General features: G+C 33.1%; 1 protein-coding gene across 4 annotated transcripts in view; it reads left to right on the top strand.

Moving 5' to 3' along the window:
* The window catches only part of APP (amyloid beta precursor protein), a 174,015-nt gene that overhangs the window by 115,206 nt on the left and 38,317 nt on the right, over positions 1-20,492 (top strand). For all 4 annotated transcript variants that reach the window (XM_031959244.1, XM_023500961.2, XM_012546749.3 and 1 more), the window contains 3 exons: positions 6,735-6,868; positions 11,214-11,288; positions 11,906-12,064. In XM_031959244.1, coding sequence (XP_031815104.1) covers positions 6,735-6,868; positions 11,214-11,288; positions 11,906-12,064 — 368 coding nt within the window. The remainder of the gene's footprint in view (positions 1-6,734; positions 6,869-11,213; positions 11,289-11,905; positions 12,065-20,492) is intronic.

Here is a 20,492-nt window from a genome sequence, read left to right as displayed (position 1 = left end):
ATGCAGTACAGATGAATTATTTGATGACTGATATAGGTGAAAATTAGGGAAAATAATCATAGACCTATCAGATGAGGTCATACTTTTTAAATGAGACCCAATAATCTAGAGGTATATGTAAAGGAATAAAATAGAAAAACATTGGCAGCTGTCACCAGTATGAGATTAAGTAGATGAGATAATGATTTCTGATGTTCTGATTTTTGTTGTTATCTGATTTATTACCTATTATCTTTTTCTACTCAGTATGGAACCCATTCATATATTCTTCCCTTTCAAGAATCATGATCATGAAGATTTCTTTTTTTTTTTTTTTTCTCATTTGACTCTTTGGTATTTCTTCTTTGCTGAATTTTTGTGTCTCTTTTACCATTTGACCAATTCTGGTTTTTAAACTCTTACTTTCTTGAGTTTTTTGGTTCCTCCTTTACCAATCTTAATTATCTTGCATTACCTATTTCTTTTCTCCATAGTTCCTCTTCTCTTTCTTTAACTCTTTTAAGAATTCTTGTGGGGCTGGTATCCAAATACCATATCTTTTAGAATTGTTCATAATGTTACTGTCTTCTGAATTCTGTGTCATCTTGTTTTTCCCTACCACTGTAGTAGCTTTTTATGATTAAGTTCTTTTTTTTTTTTTAATTCTTTGCTCGTTTTTCCAGCCTATTTCTTCATTTTGAATTTAATGTTAAAACTAGATTCTGCTTCCTAGGGTTAGGAAGGCTCTATCCCAAACTTGAGGCTTTTGCCATATTGCTGTTTGCAAAGCTAGTTCTGGGAATCTCTTGGGTGCTTCCAAAGTGGTGACTGGGAGAGGTGTGATCATTCCTCTCCTGATCTGTAGATCCAGAAGGGGCTTTACTCCACTTGTGCCCAGCCACAAGTGCTAGTGCTTCCCTTGTCCTTGAAACTGTGACCCTGGTTCTCCTGCAGCTACAAGCACTAGCACTCTTCTCAGCCTTGGAACTGTGACTGGGGCCCCTGTTCTGTGGTGACCAACCACAAGCGTTCCTTTGTGCCTTGAAACTATGAGCCAGAACTGCATATGGGCAGTAACAATACCAACTCCTGTGCCTAGTGCCAGCATAACCACCGACAATTGATCAGATGCCAGTACTAGAGATTGTAACCTGATGTCATCTCCCGCCAGTCTCCTGAGTTGTCTTAGACCTTGCTGGCCCTGCCACTCTAGAATTTCACTTAAAGCATTATTTTACAATTGTTGTCTCTACTATATTGATTCCCCTCTCCATAGTATTTCAGAAGTTTCTCACTGCTACATAAGAACCCTTCTGAAAAAATGGAGTTAACTATATGATAAACATCTTCATTTGGGGGATGACTGATTAATATATAAGTTTCATGTATAACATCACTATTCTAAACAAAATTTTGTGCATTTTAAGCCTTTCTGTATTAGATATCTTTTCTCATTTTGTTCTTTTATATGGTTATTATATCTAACTCTTACCAGATGAAATCTTATGACAGTGGTAAGAGAAAAAAGCATTGGGATATCACTAAAAAGCACATATTTTAATAATACATATGATATTTTGTATTTCTTATGGAGTTTTGAAAAAATGTTTCTTTAAAAAATCACGTCTTCCTAGAAAATTGTTCTTCATTACAAGGTCATTATAGGAACTGTATTGTTTTATAAACTTTGTTGGTTTAATTGCTAAGGTACCAAGGTTTACAGGAACCAAGAGAAGCAAAACCCCTGTGCTTGAAGAAAAGGAAGGTCTGAGTTCAAATGTGACTTCAGACATTTAAGTAGCAGTGTGAACTTGGACAGATCATTCCACCTCTCTCTGATTCAGTCTCTCCAACTATAAAATGGGGATAATAATAGCAATTACCTTTTTGTGAGAAAAAAAAAATGAGTTCATTTTTGTAAGCACTTAGCATAGTGCTTGGCACATAGTAAGCGTTATTTAAATGCTAGTTATTATTATAGAACTAGAGGCATATTGAATTTCACACATTGGAAGTAGAAGGCGGGCCTCACCATTGTAATTTTTCTTGTATGTCTTAAGTTACCAACATTTTTTGTCTCTTTAATATCTTTTTAATTGGTTCAGTATCTCAGTTACCACAGTATCTATTCCAAAATTTCTATCCCTTTGAGAGCTTTCATTAGCACCCATTTCCTCCTACCTTCTTCTTTGCCTTATACTCCACTGAAAATATTATCCCTTCTTCTCTGCTCACCTCTCAAAACTCTTGAGGTTATTTTCCTTGCTGTTTTTCTTTTTACCTTTGCATCACATGAAGAGGTAGCCCTTTACCTTACCAAGGCTGACCTCTCTACTTGAAGTTTAATGCTGATAATGGTTTGATATCTATGGTTCCTTTCAGCATAATATAGTTTCCTTATTTATACTTTTTTATTTTGTGAATATTTGATTTTGCTTTTTCTGAGAGCATGGTTGTAATTCCTGCTTTTTTGAATTCATTTGATGCATGCTGAATTATTTTTTCATCCTCTCAGTTTTATCCTGTCTTGCTTTTTAAATATGTTTCTTATAAACAACAGATTTGGTTGTTTTGTTTTCTTATACAATCTATCACTCTTTTAAAATTATTATTAAATTGTATCTGACCCAGGAAACTTCCACAGCCTGAAGCCCATATGTTCACACCACTGGAAAGAGGGAAGGGTGGAGCTGGTATATGGCACTTGGTTTTGTTATTGGCCCATATGTTGGGCCCTTGAGTTTGCCTCACTGACTGTAGGGTCTTAAGTGATTGAAGAAAAGGAAGGAGCAAATTCATCAAAGTTGTCAATTCATGGGAATTTTTAAATTCTCCTTTGCATTATGGTTTCCTATATTCTAAAGACACTTGACGTTGCTTTCTCTGTAATACATAAGTTCTGTTTTGGAGAAGATTGAGAAATTAGTTTAGGGCTTCATTCTAGTGAGTCATGTCACCCAGAAATCTAATAAATATATTTGAATTTAAGATGATAGCTGCAACATCCATGTTTTTCTCTTAACCAAAAGAACTTAATTATTTATTATAAGATGTTCTCTTCTCAACTTTGCCAGTATATCTCCAGTTAGGATTTTTAAATTAAAAATGAAACCCAAAACCAAAATGATAAAAGTGGGAATTTTAAAGAGAAAAAGGGCTTCATCAACTATCTAGACCTTGAAAGGGAATCTTACCCCAATGTACCTAATAAGTCGCCATCAAACCTCTTGCCTGAAGATCTTCAGTGTCTTTTTCCCTCTCCCTCCAAATTCTCTCCTCCTAAATGCCCCATTTCTGTTGATGGTATCATCACAGTCTTTCTACTCACATCAGTTGAGAGCCTTGGGGTTTCTTAATTCTTGTTGCTCCCTTACCTTCTATATTCAACTTATTGCTAAATCTTAATTTTATCTCTGCACTTAAGCTCTTATATTTATTCTATCTTTTCCCTTTGGCCTTCAGTAATCCCAGATTTAGAATACTATTACTTCTTTGCCAGAATAATGTTCTTCAAGGTACCTCTAAGCACTTTCCTCTACTTTGCATACGAATTTCTGTGATCTTTTAGTATTTTACTCTCATCATGCTACACATCTGCTCAGAAACTGAACCTGCCTACTATCAGTCTATATAACTTTTTGCCCCTGTACTCCTTTCCCTCCCTCTCTGTCTCTCCTTCCCCCCTTCTCTTTCCCTCTCTTTTTCTCTCTTCTCTTTCTCTTTTCTCTCTCCCCGTCTTTGTCTCCCTCCCTCTGTCTCTGTCTTTCTGTGTGTCTCTGTTTTCTGCCCCCCCCTCGCTCCCCTTCCCTGTCTCCCCTCCTCTGTCTGTCTGTCTCTTTCTCTTTTTTTCTCTCTCTCCCTGTCTCTGTCTCCCTCCCTCTGTCTCTGTCTCTTTCTGGGGGTCTCTGTTTTCCTCTCTGTCTCCCTTCCTTCCTCTCTCTCTCTCTCTCACTCTCTCTCTCTCTCTCTCTCTATGTATGTATGTATGTGTGTGTATATATATATATATGTAATACACACACACACTCCCTACCAATTTGACTATGACAGCTCTAGGAATTCACATGCTCCTTCAGGGTAAGAAAACTACCCAGACAGACTTTGGATCCTCTTTCTCAGAATAGGCATCCTCCCACTATACAAACTTTTCCCAGAATAAATCACAAGTTCCTCTTCTGTCACCACAGACTCTTACCTCCTCCACTATCTTTTTAATGAGTTCCCCATCTCTACCCCTTAGAGGTAGATGTTCCTCTTTTACTCTCCTGATCCTAGGCTTTCCTTCTGCCTCTGTACCACCTTTTCCATATTTTCTCCTTCCCCATCCTAACTTGTCTATAAATGGCAAAATCTTCACTCTTTCACTATTGAACCATAGAGCCCCAATTTTAACTATAGAATTTTCCTGTGTTATTCAAATTATGTTTCCTATATTTTTGAAGATCTTCTCCCTGGCCATAAGTAATCTTTGTTATTTTGGAAAGTATTCAATTTAACCAGAGCCCATCTTGGAATTTGAAGCATATGGGGTATTTTTGGTTTTTTGTCTTCAGGGCAGCGTTTTGTAGGTTTTCTTAATTAGGATTTTAATCTAAATTCAGAAGTTCTGGTTAGTTTTCTTATTGTTATTTTCTATTTCATGGTGTTTAATTTTCTTTTTAAATGTTTCATGTATTTCTGCGCAACCCTGTGATTCTTTTTTTTTCTTTTTCTTTTTTTTTTTTGCTAAGATTGGGGTTAAGTGACTTGCCCAGGGTCACACAGCTAGGAAGTGTTAAGTGTATGAGCCAGATTTGAACTCAGGTCCTCCTGAGTAACAGTGGCTCTATCTACTGGGCCACCTAGCTGCCCCAACTCTGTGATTCTTAAGTTATCTCTGTGCATCCTTTCTTCAAGGTTAGTTCCTTTGACTTGTACATAAGTTAGGTATTCACTTAATATTGATATCATTGGTTTCTCTTTTTCCAAATTTTCATCAATTTAACTATTTTTTGTGTTTAAATCAAATATGTTCATATTTCACTTCTTTAGAGATTTTCTTCATTATAGATTTAATTTTTCTAACTCTTCTAATTTCTTTTTTAAAAATATAATTCTGCATTGAGCTTGCTCTTCTACTTTGAGAAATCGGGTTTCTTTTTATTTCTGATTTCTTATTTTGTGAGTTTTATTTCTATTTTGAACCCTTCTGTAATTTCTTACAGTTCTTCTATGATCTCTTAGGGGTCCAGTCTGCTCCATTTCCTCTACACTTTCTTCCTTTCTTTTACATGGTTGGATTCAATTTTACACATGATGTAACAGTAATTGGCATTCTTGAATAGGGTATACAGAAGCTGCTGGATGACACAATGAGTAAAGCGATGAGCCCAGACTTAGGAACAAGAGTTCAAATTTGGTCCCAGCAATAAGCAGTGTAACCCTGGGCAAGTCACTTAACCACTGTCTACTTCAGTTTCCTTAATTGTAAAATGGGGATAATAACAGCATTTATTTCTCAGGCTCATAAAGCACTTAGCATAGTGCTTGACATGTAAGAAGAGGCTTATTCTCTTCCACTTCCCCAAAGCAGTTATTTTAGGCAGCCTGGAATATACTTAAAAAGCAAATTCCTTTCACTACCTATCCATTGGTAAGATTGATAATCTATTACGTTTTTATAAAACATTTTTGTTATTACAAAAATATTTTAATGATTAAAATTTTAAAATAATTTTTTCTTAGCCTGATAATGTCAAGGCATTTTAAAGAAATACAATCTAGAATTTCCTTTCACTTTGAGGAAATAAGTTCATTTAGCATCATGTAATATTTGAGGTTTGGGTGTTTCTACAAATATAGAAGGTGTAATTATAGGTGCTAAGGATGTTTAATTTTGAGTTAAAGTAAATATAATGAATCATGTGATAATTATAAACTCTATATTGTTTGACATAATTGTTTGATGTCCTATTATAATGATAGGGTTCCAATTTGGAGTCACACAGGCTAAGTGATCCTAAAATATCCATAAAAATATATAGGCAGAATAGACTCTACTTTTCCCCTATTAACTGTGTCAGGCAGGTAAGGCTTGCTGTTTTTTGTTTGAATGAATTTTTGACTTGCTGTAGGGATCTTGGGTCAGTTTTCTTCTCTTGCTAGTTAAAGTTAAACCATCCTACCATTTTGTAGCCCAAATAGCAGATTTCCCTCTACCTGGAAATAGTAAATGATCCCAAGACTTTTCTACTATATCTGATTAGTTATGTCCCCTCCCATATCTGTCAGAAACAACCTTTTTTTCAACTAACCCATTTTTAAAGGTATATAATCTTGTTAGCTAATCCTCAACTTTTGAAGTATGTCTCTGAGTATCAATTTTCTAGAATATCTCAAACTGAGATATTTGTTTTAATCCAAACTATGAAGCCAAATAAAATATATATGGATTTGAAAAATCTTTCTGTCACAGTCTGTGTGTACTTCATAACCAACTAGGATTGTTCTTTATGTCTATTTTCCCTTTAAATTATATTAAATGTTATTATAATACAATTGTAAATGTGTTCATTTCAAAAAATATTCTTTGTCCTAATACTAACAAGGGGTGAAATAATTCTTAATGTAAAATAATGTGTTACTGTGTCAGTGATGTGACATAACTTTTAAACAGCCTTTCAATGGTGGTCAATTTATCATGTAGGTTTCTGTGTTAAAATCAAACACTGTTTTTTATTTCTCCTCCTGCAATTTCCTTCCCTTTTGCCTTTCAGTCCCCACTACAGCAGCCAGCACCCCTGATGCTGTTGACAAATATCTAGAGACACCTGGTGATGAGAATGAACACGCCCATTTCCAGAAAGCCAAGGAGAGACTTGAAGCCAAGCACCGTGAAAGAATGTCTCAGGTAACCTAGACTTATTTTTGCAAAACCATAAAAACTAATAAAAAAGCTACATTTGCCAAAGATTTTCAACAGTGATTTTTTTTAACAAAACCTCCTCTGGGAGTCTAGTATTTCTCTCCAGACCATTGATCTTAAGCTTTAAAAGTTAGTTTGTCCAATACATAATTTCATTTTTGTTCCATCATTCAAATTCATCATGTATGCTTACAACTTATATTACTAAGGAAGCTAGGTAACACAGTGGCTAAGAGGCTGGACATGAAATAATGAAGATTTAAGTTCTTGTATGGCCTCAGACATTTTCTGGCTGTGTGCAAGGCTTTTGACTTCTGCCTTATTTGTCTCATTTGTAAAATGGGCATAATAATAGTGTGTACCTCTTAGGCTCATTCGGAAAATAAAACAAGATAGTATTTGTTAAGTACTCTGTAAATCTAAAAGTACCATATTATATGTGTTAGCTGTTATCAATTGTTATTATTATTACTTACTCCCACTAAGGAAATGCTCAGTTTTATTGGCTAAAAGTGGTATGACATAGGGATAGTATAAGGATTTATTAAATGTGTATTAAATATTATGACTTTTTCAGAGAAAATACATACATGTGCATGTGTGTGTGTTTTAAATATGTGTGTATATATTTTCCATGCAGTGCCCAAAAGTGACATGTTGTTCAGCCTGGAAAGCTGGAACTAGAAAGGCTTGAATTCAAGTCCTGCCTCTGGCATATATAGGTGTGTGAGGACTGTCAAATCACTTAATCTTTCAATGCTTGGGCAAGTCCTTTAAGACTGTAAACTGCAAATGGTGCAGTGGATAGAGCACCAGCCCTGGAGTTAGGAGAACCTGAGTTCAAATCTGATCTCAGACATTTTACACTTCTGTGTGACTTTAGGCAAGTCACTTAATTCCAATTGTCTCAGTAAAAACAAAAACAAACAAATAAAACCTGTAAGCTGCAGAAAAAGTCCTGTGTATACAGGCAAATTTGCATTATGTGTGTGTATGTAACATGTATGTGTTTGTATGAATTTGCAATGCACAGAAGAAAACTGGTGTTGGGATTAGGAAGAGCTGAATTCAGCTCCTTCCTCTGACCAAAACAGATTGTATGACTACAATGGATTACTTAATTTCTCCAGGCTGTAGGTGACTCATTAAGACTATAAAACTGATCAGAAAGTACTGGCCTGCATTAGTAGTATACATACACTGAGTGACAGAGTGATGGGAGTTCTGGACTTAGAGTTAAGAAAACAAAACCTGAGTTCAGATCTAGTAGTGAACCTAGCAAGTCACTTAATCTCTGCCCTACTCAGTTTCCTCTTAAGTAAAATGGTAATGATTTATAGTACCTCCTCTCAAGGTTGTTGTAAGGATAAAATGAAGTAACATTTGTAAATCACTTTGTAAGCCTTAATTAATTATGTAAATGTTAGCCATTATGTGTATATTTATATTCAACTTAGAAATTAATTTTTAAAATATCACATAAATATATACATATACACGTATATATACTTATACTGGCATAGACATATGTGTGGACATTAAATATTTCCCACCCTTATTTAAATCTTACTTTATTTCAGTAATAATAGTTTTGCAGTTTTCTTTGATCAAGTTATATGTATTTCCATCTGTATTGATCCCCCAGTATTCAATGGTTAGGAAGTTTTTTTATAACTGTTGTTATTGTGTATATCATTGGTTTTTTATGATGTTTTCTTAATCCTGTTCACTAGTAAATGAGAAGACAAAATGTTTTGTGATAATTTCATAGTCTGCAACCTTGATGAACTTACTTTTTATCTCCATTAATTTTTTACATTATTATACTATTTTAGCTTCTTTATTTCCAATGTTAATTATAGTATGACTCAATCTATATTTGGGGGAAAAAAAAGACCTCAGGAGCTATCAAATGCGAATCCTTTCCAGGAACTTAAGTCCAAGGAAACACAATGAGGAAAACTCAAAGTTACATAAAGCCAAGAGAATTTAACCATGGTCATCTCAAGTTAACAAGCATTTATTAAGGGCCTACTTTTGCCAGGAACAGTGTTAAACACTGGGAATCATCTGACTCCAAATCTAATATTATTTTGATTATAATGTATTTAGATCCAAGTATGAAGAATTAGGATTTGGTTCAATAGATGACATAAGGTTTTTGGAAGTTTTTAATCAGAGAATTATTATTATAATAGGTATATTTTATACCAGGGATTTCTAACCTGAGGTCTGTGAACTTTTTAAAAATTTAGATATTCATGTTTCACCATAATTGTTTTCGTTTATAATCTTAATGTTTTTTGTCTTATGCATTTAAAAATATTCTAAGAAGAGATTCATAGTCATTGCCAGACTGCGAAAGGAGAGAAGAATTTAGAACCAAATGAGATAGAAAGCATTACAGGATATAAAATGAATAATTGTGATTACATTAAAATAAAAAGGGTATTCCGCTAACATTAGAAGAAAAGCAGAAAAGTGGGAAAAATTATTACAATAAGTTTCTCTGACAGAGGATTCACTTCTCAAATATTTAGAGAACTGAGTCAAATTTATAAGAATGTTAGTCATCCCTCAAGTTGATAGTTAAGCAATAATTCTCAGATGAAGAAATCAAAGCTATTTAAAATTACTTTAAAAAAAAAAAAAAAGCTCTAAATCACTATTGAGTAGTGACTCCGAGATACTACTTAACACCTATCACATTTGCTAATATTACAGAAAAAAAATGACAAACGTGTGGGAAAATGGGAAAGCTAATGCAATGTTGGTGAAGTTATAAACTGGTCCATCCAATCTCAAGATTAATTTGGAACTATGTCCAAAGGGCTATAAAACTGTGTATATTCTCTGACCCAACAATACTACTACACTAGTTTTAAGAAACTAAAGATGAGACTGATTGGCAGCATCACTTAATTAAAAGAGAACAAGACAAACAAGGACTAGGAAGTAACCTTTGAAATTGGTATTTAAGTAATCTCAGATAACCTTAAAGAGGACATTTGGTAGAACAGTGATAGTTAAAGCAGAGATTTTGAGAAGTAGGTGATGATTTTTTTTAAAAGTGAAATATGAGTACTTTTAGTAACAAAAATTTTTTCAGAAATCTCACACAAGTCTAGTATTGTATATTGGATATTATGCTGTATTTGGAATAAGTAAGATCTGACTTCAAATTTAATTTTTGATATTTATTTGCTTTATAACAAATAAGTTAACTTCTGTGCCTCAGTTTCCCAAACTTAAAATTGAAATAATTGTAGTATTACAGTGTTAATATGAGGTTCAAATAAAATAATTCATATGTCTCAACTGTAGAAAAATATACATTATCATTATTATAGTCATCATCATTATTATCAGGTATAAGGAAACTTTACAGATAAAGAAACTGAGACTCAGGTTAAGAGATAATAGAGTTTAAAAGTTGAGTATAAAAGTGCAAAGAAATCCAGTGGAAAAAATAGCCTCTAAAAGGAGAAAGGATGCTTCTTTCTTTGAGTTAATAGGAAAAAAAGAAAAGATTGATAATAATAAACCTGGGAGATGAAAGTTCAGACAACATTGATCTTAGCAAAATTCTGAGGCCATAGTCATCTCCAGTATAGGAGAAAAGCTTGCGAATTTGAATGGAAAGAGTTTGTAACAGTCATATTCAATAGGAAACTATCAAGAAGTAACTAAAAAGATTGCCAAGTAGCAATGAAGAACCTACTGAAATTAGTTACTTTTCATTTTTGTGGTAAGCCAAGTTAAAGGTTTCCCTTCTGAAGTATATCATCTCCATATATACTTAGTATGTACCTAATTATTTACATGTTGTCTACCCCATCAAAATTTAAGTTCCTTGTCAAGATCTGTTTTTTTGTATCCCCTTAGCACGGTGCCTGATGTATAGTAAGTGCTTTTGATCACTTGGTTCAACTTAATTGAGAATTTTGAAGTCAAAATTAAGTAATTTCAACTATAGTTTTAAACATTTATTGGAGAAAATAAATGCTTTTCATAAAATACTCTGAACTTCTAATTGCTCATTATCTTTTGTCTGACTTTTTGATAACTTAACATTCATAGTTAAAGCATTGTTAACAGGTTACTAATGAAACTAAAGAGAATTTAGAAAAACCTAAAGAGTAGGACAAAATTAACTTCGTAACCTAAATGTAATAGAATCTGTTGTCTACTTGAGCATAGCACTCTTTAGAGAAACAATTCAAAATATAAGAAAAATATCGGTAGTGCAGATTATATTGGTAGTGCAGATTCTATTTTAATGGGGAAATGAATTATTCTTAATTCAAAAATCATTTATTTAAAAATGCAGGTTATGAGAGAATGGGAAGAGGCAGAACATCAAGCAAAGAACTTGCCCAAAGCTGATAAGAAAGCGGTTATTCAGGTAACTACACATAAATTAAACAATGAAGCAAAAGTGTCACAACAAAAAGGTAATTATTGATGATTCTAGCTTAGTTATATTATAAAAGTTGGATGGTACTGGTAAATCTTGTCATATCTCATATTGTCATTGAAATTATCATTTATTACCTTTTATTTTTCATGCCACCATCATTTTCATTTTACCCAGTGTATTCCCAGTCCATATTGGAAACACCTATGCTCTGGCCCATCCATGTATTTAGTCATATGCATTTTTAAAAAGATATTCCCTCTTGTACTAATGAACTAGAATTAAGTTTTATTGACAGAGAAAAAATAAGATTTTTTTAAACACTTGATTATTATTTGGTGTCATTTAGGATTTTTTATTTGTTTGAGTTTGAAGAAACATATCCCAGGTTAAGGATAATCAGCTGAACCTAATTCTCAAAGATAAATAAATAAAATATTAAGTCAGTATATAAATAATAGTTCTCAGGGGACTGAGAAAAGAAAAAAATGCTTAATAGTGTATGTGAACTCTTGGAAAAGAGTTTTAATTATTTAGTGATAAAATTGCTGCACATGTTCCCTTACTGTCTTTTATCATTGACAAATGTCTGTTCACTCTGCAAGCATTTCCAGGAAAAAGTGGAATCATTAGAACAAGAAGCTGCGAACGAGAGGCAACAATTGGTAGAGACACACATGGCCAGAGTCGAAGCTATGCTTAATGACCGCCGTCGTATGGCTCTGGAGAACTACATCACAGCCCTCCAGGCGGTTCCTCCACGGGTATGGCTAGGTTACTTCTCATTTTATTTTTTACTTCAAAAAGAAAAAAGAAGGAAAAGGACAGTTGTTTTGAATATCTCTGTTTCCAGGTGATCCCTGGAAACCTTAGAAAGGGTTTAGATGCCCATCTAGCTCAGAAGCTCCCCAGAGTTGGGAGAATTGTTATTCTGGGGTTCACTGAGAGAGTCCTAGAATCTTGGCAACAACTCCCTGGAGAGGTAGTCATGGTGTAATGGAAAGAATCTTGGATTGGGAATCAGAGGACCCAGTTTTGAAGGCAGATTCTCAGGAAAACTCAGTAGCACGTGGGGTGGTTAATCTCACAGGCAAACCAGCTCTTCCCTTCAGAGGTAATCTCTGTCTTCAGAATGTTGATTGTTGCTGTTTAGTTGTTTCCAGTTCTTTGTGATCTCTTCTGGGGTTTTACTTGCTAAAGTTAGTTCATTAGCTTACCTGACAGATGAGGAAACTGAGACAAAAAGAGTTCTGTGACTTGTCTGGGGTCACATGGCTAATAATGGATAAGGCTGGATTGGATCTCAAGTTTTCCCAATTCCCAGCTTGACCACCTAGCTGGAAGGTGTGTAGGGACTTCCTAACTTCACTCTTTAGGCCCAGAAGTGTGGTTTTTCCTCTCCAGAAAAGCTTTTCAAGAAAGTGGGTAGCAAACCTTCCTGAAGCTGCTCTTTGCCTCGGAGGAAAGTTTTCTGCTCTTATTCATCAGGCTTCCTTCCATATAAATCTATTTACTCTTATGTAAGAGTGATATCAAAACATTTAGTTCTAATGTCTTACCCAGGAATATTATGAGAATAGGGTATGTAGACCTCCTTTAATCAATCAAAGTCCATGTGAGAGAAGCTAAATCACAGTTTCTACATGCATTTTGTATAAAAGAAGCTATCTTAGAAACCAAGAGGAGATTCTGAACATCTGGATTCCAGAAGTTGAACCAAACTTCATACAAAGAAATTACTGAACTACAGTGGAGAAAAGGGAGACCTTGTCTCTACAGACATTCAAGAAATGACTTAGACTGAGAGAAATCCCAAAAAAAGGCCAACTGTTCACCAACTTCCTCTCCCAATGCCAATGAATCTAGTAGATGATATAATTTCTTAATTTTATTACTAAAATGTTTCCAATAAGATGAATTTTTCCTTAATCACAGAGAGGTTAGTAATAAACTAGGGATAGATAAAAATGTAAGGTTACAAAAGGAACCCAACCTCTAGCTAGTAATTAGAAATAATTTCAAACTCTGATTCTGTAATGGTGATGACTGAAACCTTGGGACTTTTTGTTATCTTGGACAAGAGTCCTCTCAACTGCTGCCCCAATGTTCACAAATAAGGAAATGCAAAGCTCAAAAGTAGTTGAGATAAGTTGTTTATATCAAATGGGCTTTGATATTGAAGTGGCAAGAGAATAATTTTAAAGAACATACATTTAAATATATATCCTCTTAGATGGAAAGACCCTTCAAGGCTACCAGCATTACTCTTGATCACAAGTATTTAAAGGTATTCTGTTGGGAGATTAAAGCATGAAGTTCCATAATCATTGTCAATATGCCATCTTTTGAGAAAGGTTAAAAAAAAAAAAAAGAAAATTAAAAGCTTATAATGCAATTAACATAGAAATATTTCCTGATTCCACAGTGAAACTATCTAATGATTTGTCCTCTAAATCATAAAAACAAATATGTGTAAGCCTTCCAAAAAAATTTGGTCTAGCCTGCTGTTTGCAAGCAACCACATACTGTGATAATTAATTCAATATTACTTAACTCTATGACATTTCTTAGCTTGAGAGTCAGTATTCTTATTGGTTGTATATCTACTCAAAATTTTTTGTGATTTTTCTCTTTCTCTTGAAAAGTATTTCTGAGTTTTTCATATCACTTAGTTGTAAAATAGAATAAAAAGAAATTTTATGTTTGACTAGCTAAGCTTTTTGTGAAGCACCAACTGAGAATAGAATCTTATAGTTAAGGAGTCAGAAAACATATTTCATTGGGCCATATTTCATATTTCATTGAGCTTAGAATATTGGAACGGATGATCATCAAAAAAGCTATAAACAAAATTTGGTCTGCCTGTAATTTTTTAACAAACCTACATTTGAAATATTTCAATTCAATACTCAAAAAATTCCAACTTTTTAAAAGATTATTTCATATTTTGATGAGGAAAAAACCCAAGAACTTAAGCTAGATATAGAAGTTACAGTATTGTAATCTCTTTTATATACATATACACACCTGTGTGTATGTGTATATCTGGAGCCAGAAATAAATTCTGCATTTTTAAACTATAAACATATATGATATTAACTTGTCCATGAATAATTCTTTAAAAAATGTATACTGGACTTCTAATGACCTTGGTTAAAGTAATTTTAACTAAAGAAAGGAAATGATTAGAAATCTAATATCATATTTAGAGTCATATTGAAGTAAAATCATTTTAAAATGAAGCTGCTTTTAACTCTTTTTGGGCTGTAGTGTTATAAATTCCAGAATGACTTTTTCTTTTGTGTGCATGAAATCATAAATATTTGTAGCTGAAAGCAGCCTTATAGAATACATCCGTTGTTGTTGGTTTTTTTCCCCCTTCTATGAGCTCCTTTTAATAGTAACAAACAAAATGTATTGTGAGTCCCAATTTCATATGATACTTTTATGATATAGTGTAGTTCCATTTTTTCAGTCATGTTTGAGTCTTCATAATTCCATTTGGGGTTTTCTTGGCAAAAAATACAGAAGTGATTTGCCATTTCCTTCTCCAGTTCATTTTACAGAAAAGGAAACTAAGGCAAACAGGGATAAATGACAATTCAGTGTCACATAGCTCTTAAGTTTCTAAGACTGGATTTGAACTCGGGCCCAGTTACACTAACTTCCTACATACATATATACATACATATATTCATTAAATGTTTCTCAATAACTATAATAATAATAATTTTTAATCCCCCAGAACTTCAAATTAAAACTTACATTAGCTAATTGTAAAATACAAAATTTAATTCCCTATAATTATGAACATTTAAAATATAAAATTATGAAATTAAAATGACAGCTATTCTATGCGAAACATAGTAATCCAGCAAGATCTCATATGCTTACTTATATCTGCAAAACTTCATATTAAATTTATTTATTTTATGAGTTTTGTTGAATACATTTTTAAGATAAATTACAACTTGGAAAATGATATAATAATAATACATATAGGCAACTAGAAATGCAGTGTAGTGTTGAGCCAAAAGCCAAATCCAGACTCAGAATTTTACCAATCATGTGACCCTGGAAAAGCCATTTTAATTTCTTAATTTAAGAAATTTTTTAGTTTAACTTTAGTTTCTTCAGCTGTAAAATGAGGATAAAAATAGCATTTACCTCTCAGCATTGTTCTGAGAATCAAATGAGATGATATTAATGTTTTTAGAGGAAAGAAAAATTCCCTGCTCCTAATACTTTTATTCAAAATGGATGTCTGAAGCAAGGAGAGGAAAGTTTCTTATGAAAGATTATAACTGATATTTGTTTAAAAGGAAGATATCCTGCAAGGCTGATTGAATCCTAGAAGAAAGGACCCACTTGAGCAAACTCACAGAAAGATAAAGAGAATTTTGTATACACAAAGCAAACCTAGCAGCTCAGTTTGACTACAATGGGGATAACATGAAGGATAATAATATAAACTGAGATTGGAGAGAGAGAATTGGATGCAGATTGGAATGGACTTTTTAAATACCAGTTTGAGAAGTTTGTATTTTATCCTTGAAGGGGTACCTCTGTGGCACATTTTATAGAGGTTTAGATCTGAAGTCGGGAAAACCTAACCAATAAAATAGATAAGTCATGAGCTAATTTGATTTGAAAAAATTTAATATTTAATCAAAATTTTAAACCAAAAATTTAAATAATGAATTCACAACCAATAAGGAAGAAATTTAAAAAAAAAAAACTATTAGGAGTCACCTAAATATATGCTAGTAAAACTGACAATCTATGTGAAATGGTTGGGATATTTTTTAAATATTTAAGTTGCCTAGATTAACAGAACAGTAAATCAAATACTTAAATAATACTGTTTTATTAAAAAAAAAAAATGAACAAGCCATAAATGAACTCCCAAAGAAAAAATTTCAGAACCAAATGGATTTACAAATGAATTCTACCAAGGATTTAAAAAACAATTAATTCCAATACTACATAAACTTTTTTTAAAAGTCAAAGAGGGGGTGCTATTAGAGTCTTTCTATAATACAAATATAATCTCAGTTCCTAAACTGGGAAGAGTCAAACTAGAGAAGGAAAATTTTTGATCAGTTTCTTTAACATTAATGCAAAGATTTTAAATAAAATGCCAACAAGGCTATTAGAGTGATTTATGACAAAAGATCATAGATTATAACCAAGTTGAATTTATTCCAAGGCTGCTTTAATATCAGGAAAACTATAAACATAATTGATCATAGTAATAAGAAAACAAGGGGACAGCTAAGTGGCACAGTGGCTACGAGCATCAGCCCAAAAGTCAGGAGGACCTAAGTTCAAATTTGGCCTCAGCCAGTTAACATGTCCTAGCTGTGTGACCCTGGGCAAGTCATTTAACCCAACTGCACCAGCAATAAATAAATAAATAAGAAAACAAGAAAAAGTATGTGCATTTCATGCAAAAAAAAAAAAGCTTTTGAGATATAAATCCTCTTCCTATTAATAAAATTAGAAAGCACAATAAACAGAGCTTTCCTTATAAGTGTTGTTATTTAGTCATTTCTGATTTCTTATGACTTCATTTGGGATGTTCTTAACAAAGATAGTGGAATGATTTGTCATTTCCTTCTCCAGCTCATTTTATAGATGAGCAACTGAGGCAGCATTAAGTGATTGGCCCAGGATCATACAGCTACCAAGTGTTTGAGGCTACATTTGAATTCATGAAGATGAGTAACTCCAGACCCAGCATGCTACCCATTGTGCCACCAAATTGCCCAAAATAATAAGAGGCATCTATCTAAAAACTTATAACCAGCATTATCTGTAATAAGGATATTCCAGAAGCCTTTCCAATAAATTGAAGAGTGAAACAAGGATTTCTTATTACTATTGTTCTTCAGTGTAGTTCTAGAAATGCCAGCTATAATAAAGATCAATAAAAATGTAACAGAAAAAGAATAGGCAAATGGGTTGGGGGTGGGGAGGGAAGTTTCACTTTCTTCAAATAATATATGATAGTAACTGGATATTCAGAATCATTGATTTGAGAAAGGCATAAGGAGATGGGAATATGTTAATCACTTAGAAAAGACTTTAGGTACAGTTCTTCCTATGCCTTCATCCTCAGGAAAAAGTTGTCCTATCTTAGAGCTTTATGATTCCACCATCCTGGAAGAATAGAGTTCACAATTTTTTTGGTAAACCTTTTCCATTTTTCTTTTATTGGTAGTTCTGTTACAATTTGTAGCCAGTCACATGCTCTTAGGATGACTTTGCTTATTTGGATATGTTGGCAAGCTTTCATTAGAATAGTTTTCTCCTCCACTGTTTCCCTGTCTTTTATGAGCTACTCCTTATAATCACCTATTATCCTTCTTTAAAAGATTTTGCAGATGAGCTTATATTCTTGTCTAGTATTTACTTTGGCAGCCATCTCTCTCCATTTAAGAAGTCAGCCTCGTGTACTTTAGCCACACTGCTTTCTACACTTTGTTGGTCTCAAAGTAGTTGAATTACACTGCTTCATTTCTGACTAAAATTATTGTAGTTGATCTCATTTTATAGTTCTTGCTTATTATTAATTCTGTTAGTTTTGCATAGTAAGTTATGCATAGACAGTTGACTTAAAAATAACTCCATCAATAATAACTCTTTTCCTTTATGTTAAAATGTAGTCAGTTTCATTCTTTGATATGTTTAGTGCTCACTATATCTACTGCCTTTTTAAAAAAAAATTTAAGAAAATGTACAGGATATAGTTATAAGGCTTTTGCATAATCTACAAGTCTCTCATTTCTTTCTTCTGAATCCTACTACATATTTATCTCCATTCTCACCTTTTCCACCTTTGCATTAAAATCACCAGTTACCCAATTATGTTTTGACTTGATTTGGAAGATCTTAATTAAGTTCTTCACAGAATTTCTGTACCAAACTAAAACTTAGGTTCGCTTCTAGGGTCTTCCCAACAATGACAATGAAGATAATGATGATAGCAGCTAATCAAATTATATAGTGCTTATTATTTGACAGGCACTGTGCTAAATGGTTTTAGGTAGGTGCTCTTTTACAGATGAAGAAACCGAGACAAACAGGGTGAAGTGATTTGCCCAGAGTCACACTGTTTGAGGCTGAATTGAACTCAGGGCTTCTTGATTCCAGGGTTAGAACTCTTCCTTGTTGAAAAATACTCAGTATATAGAGTTAATTGGATATAGACAACTATTTATTTTTTCTACCATACAAAAAAGCACAAAAACAGCATCACTGACAAAGACTAAGATATAACAATTAGACTCTTCTAGGAGGTCAATATTTAAAATAATAAGAGCATGAAACATTTTGTAGAACTGCTGACCAGACATTTCATTTTCAACGTTTCAACATTTTTGGTATAATCAGTCATTATTCACATGTTGAGCTCTCATTCAGAGTCTGTCTTTTTTTGGTCAGTCATAAATAGTTCATTGTTCTAGAAGTAGTCATCTTCTCCAAAAAGCATTGTGATAACTTTAGGAAGCATCTTCTACAGTTCAGCCAGCACTAACTAAAAAGTCCAAAAAACTTCTGACATAACCACTGAAATCAAAAGGGCTTTATTTCAGAATCTCTCTTAATTTACTTGTGCTCAAGGAAGTAAACACAAAGCAAAAAAATTACATCTAGGACTTTTAATCTTACATGATTTTTACCATATTCAGCAAAGATTCATTTTTGGAAAAGAACCCTTTAAAACAATATTTTGCCCTACAAAATCCAATTTTTAAAATGGGCATTAACAGTAAGCACAGAATCTTCTTGTATTATCTTTAATCAAATGAGTTACTATATTAAATGCTTTACAAATATTAAAGGGTTGTATAAGTCATCACATTATTAATATGAACTCTTATCTTCATCTTTCAATCAGTTGTGTCATGTAAAGATGTCCACCATGGAATACTGTTTGCAAAAAGCCTTCATATCCCCTTAAAATTCTCAATGCATGTTTAAATTATTCTCATTTTTAAGGAAATTTATATGTATGGGAAAGTAAGCTCCTGGATTGATAGTTAATGTTTTCAGGGTCACCATTTTGGAGGGAATAATAAGTTCTAAGACTCCTTCTATGCCTTTGTTATCTTCTCTTCAGATAACTTGAGAGCCGATCTCTTGACACCTTCAAATAAGTATCATTTCTTATACATATACCTCTGTTTTTAATTGGTCTAATCCTGTATATGACCACTTCCCATTTTTCTCTTCAGGACCTTTTCTGCTTTTTCTACAAATAAATCTAAGAGTATGCTTCTCTGAGGAGGTATGATAAACAAATATATAAACTGATATAAACCTTGGCTTTCATATCTTTCCCCTTAGCAAATAATTGAAGTGTTAACTAAGGCCCTTTTTATTTCTCATTTTGGTAATTGATTTATGTAGTTAAAATGTGTGTTACCATAGTAACCAATGATGATTTTCCATTTTTGCATCAATGGCATGTTCACACAGTTCAGGTTCGAATTGTTTTGATTTCATAAATACTTTTTTGTTTTTCATTTTTACTGTTGATTCAAATATAGCTGATTGAAAAATGAATTTCTATATTAGTCATTTCCTGTTTGTTAAAATATAATAAATTTCATCTTTGTGATGTTAGTCAGAGCTTACCACATACATGACCTTACAATTATTTTCTTGAAAAAGAATTCATGATATATAGGTATGATGTTTCTCTCCTTACCTTACACCTGAAATTTATTTGCAGTATAATGCTTTAGCATTGACTGTACCAAGTATCGAAGCATATATTGATTTAATTTAGTGACTATAGAATTCCTCTACCTTTTCATATTCTGAAACAAATGTTGATGTAATGCTATGGTTGTTTTCATTGGCCTTGTGCCATTATTTCATCAGTACGATGCAAGTTGTCCAAATGCCCCATTAAAGTATATTTTTGTTGACTTTGGATGATGGGATAAAGTGACCTTTAATTGCCTTCCAAAGAAACTTTTGGAACCATCCTTCCATGTAATTCCAACTTTCCTTCCATCTTCTTCTTTCATGTGTGATGAAATATAAAAACTGATAAGATTCACTTCTTTTGGTATTTTAACATCCCTTGATCATTAGGCAAAATTCTCCTGTTTATTCTACTAACAACCAATATAGTATTTATAGATAGTCTAGACATTGTCCCTTGCCTTCCCTCCTTAA

Source organism: Sarcophilus harrisii, chromosome 3, assembly GCF_902635505.1.
Source record: "Sarcophilus harrisii chromosome 3, mSarHar1.11, whole genome shotgun sequence".
NCBI lineage: Eukaryota > Metazoa > Chordata > Mammalia > Dasyuromorphia > Dasyuridae > Sarcophilus > Sarcophilus harrisii.
The sequence above is the reverse complement of the archived record's forward strand: the minus strand, read 5'-3'. Positions and strand labels throughout refer to the sequence as shown.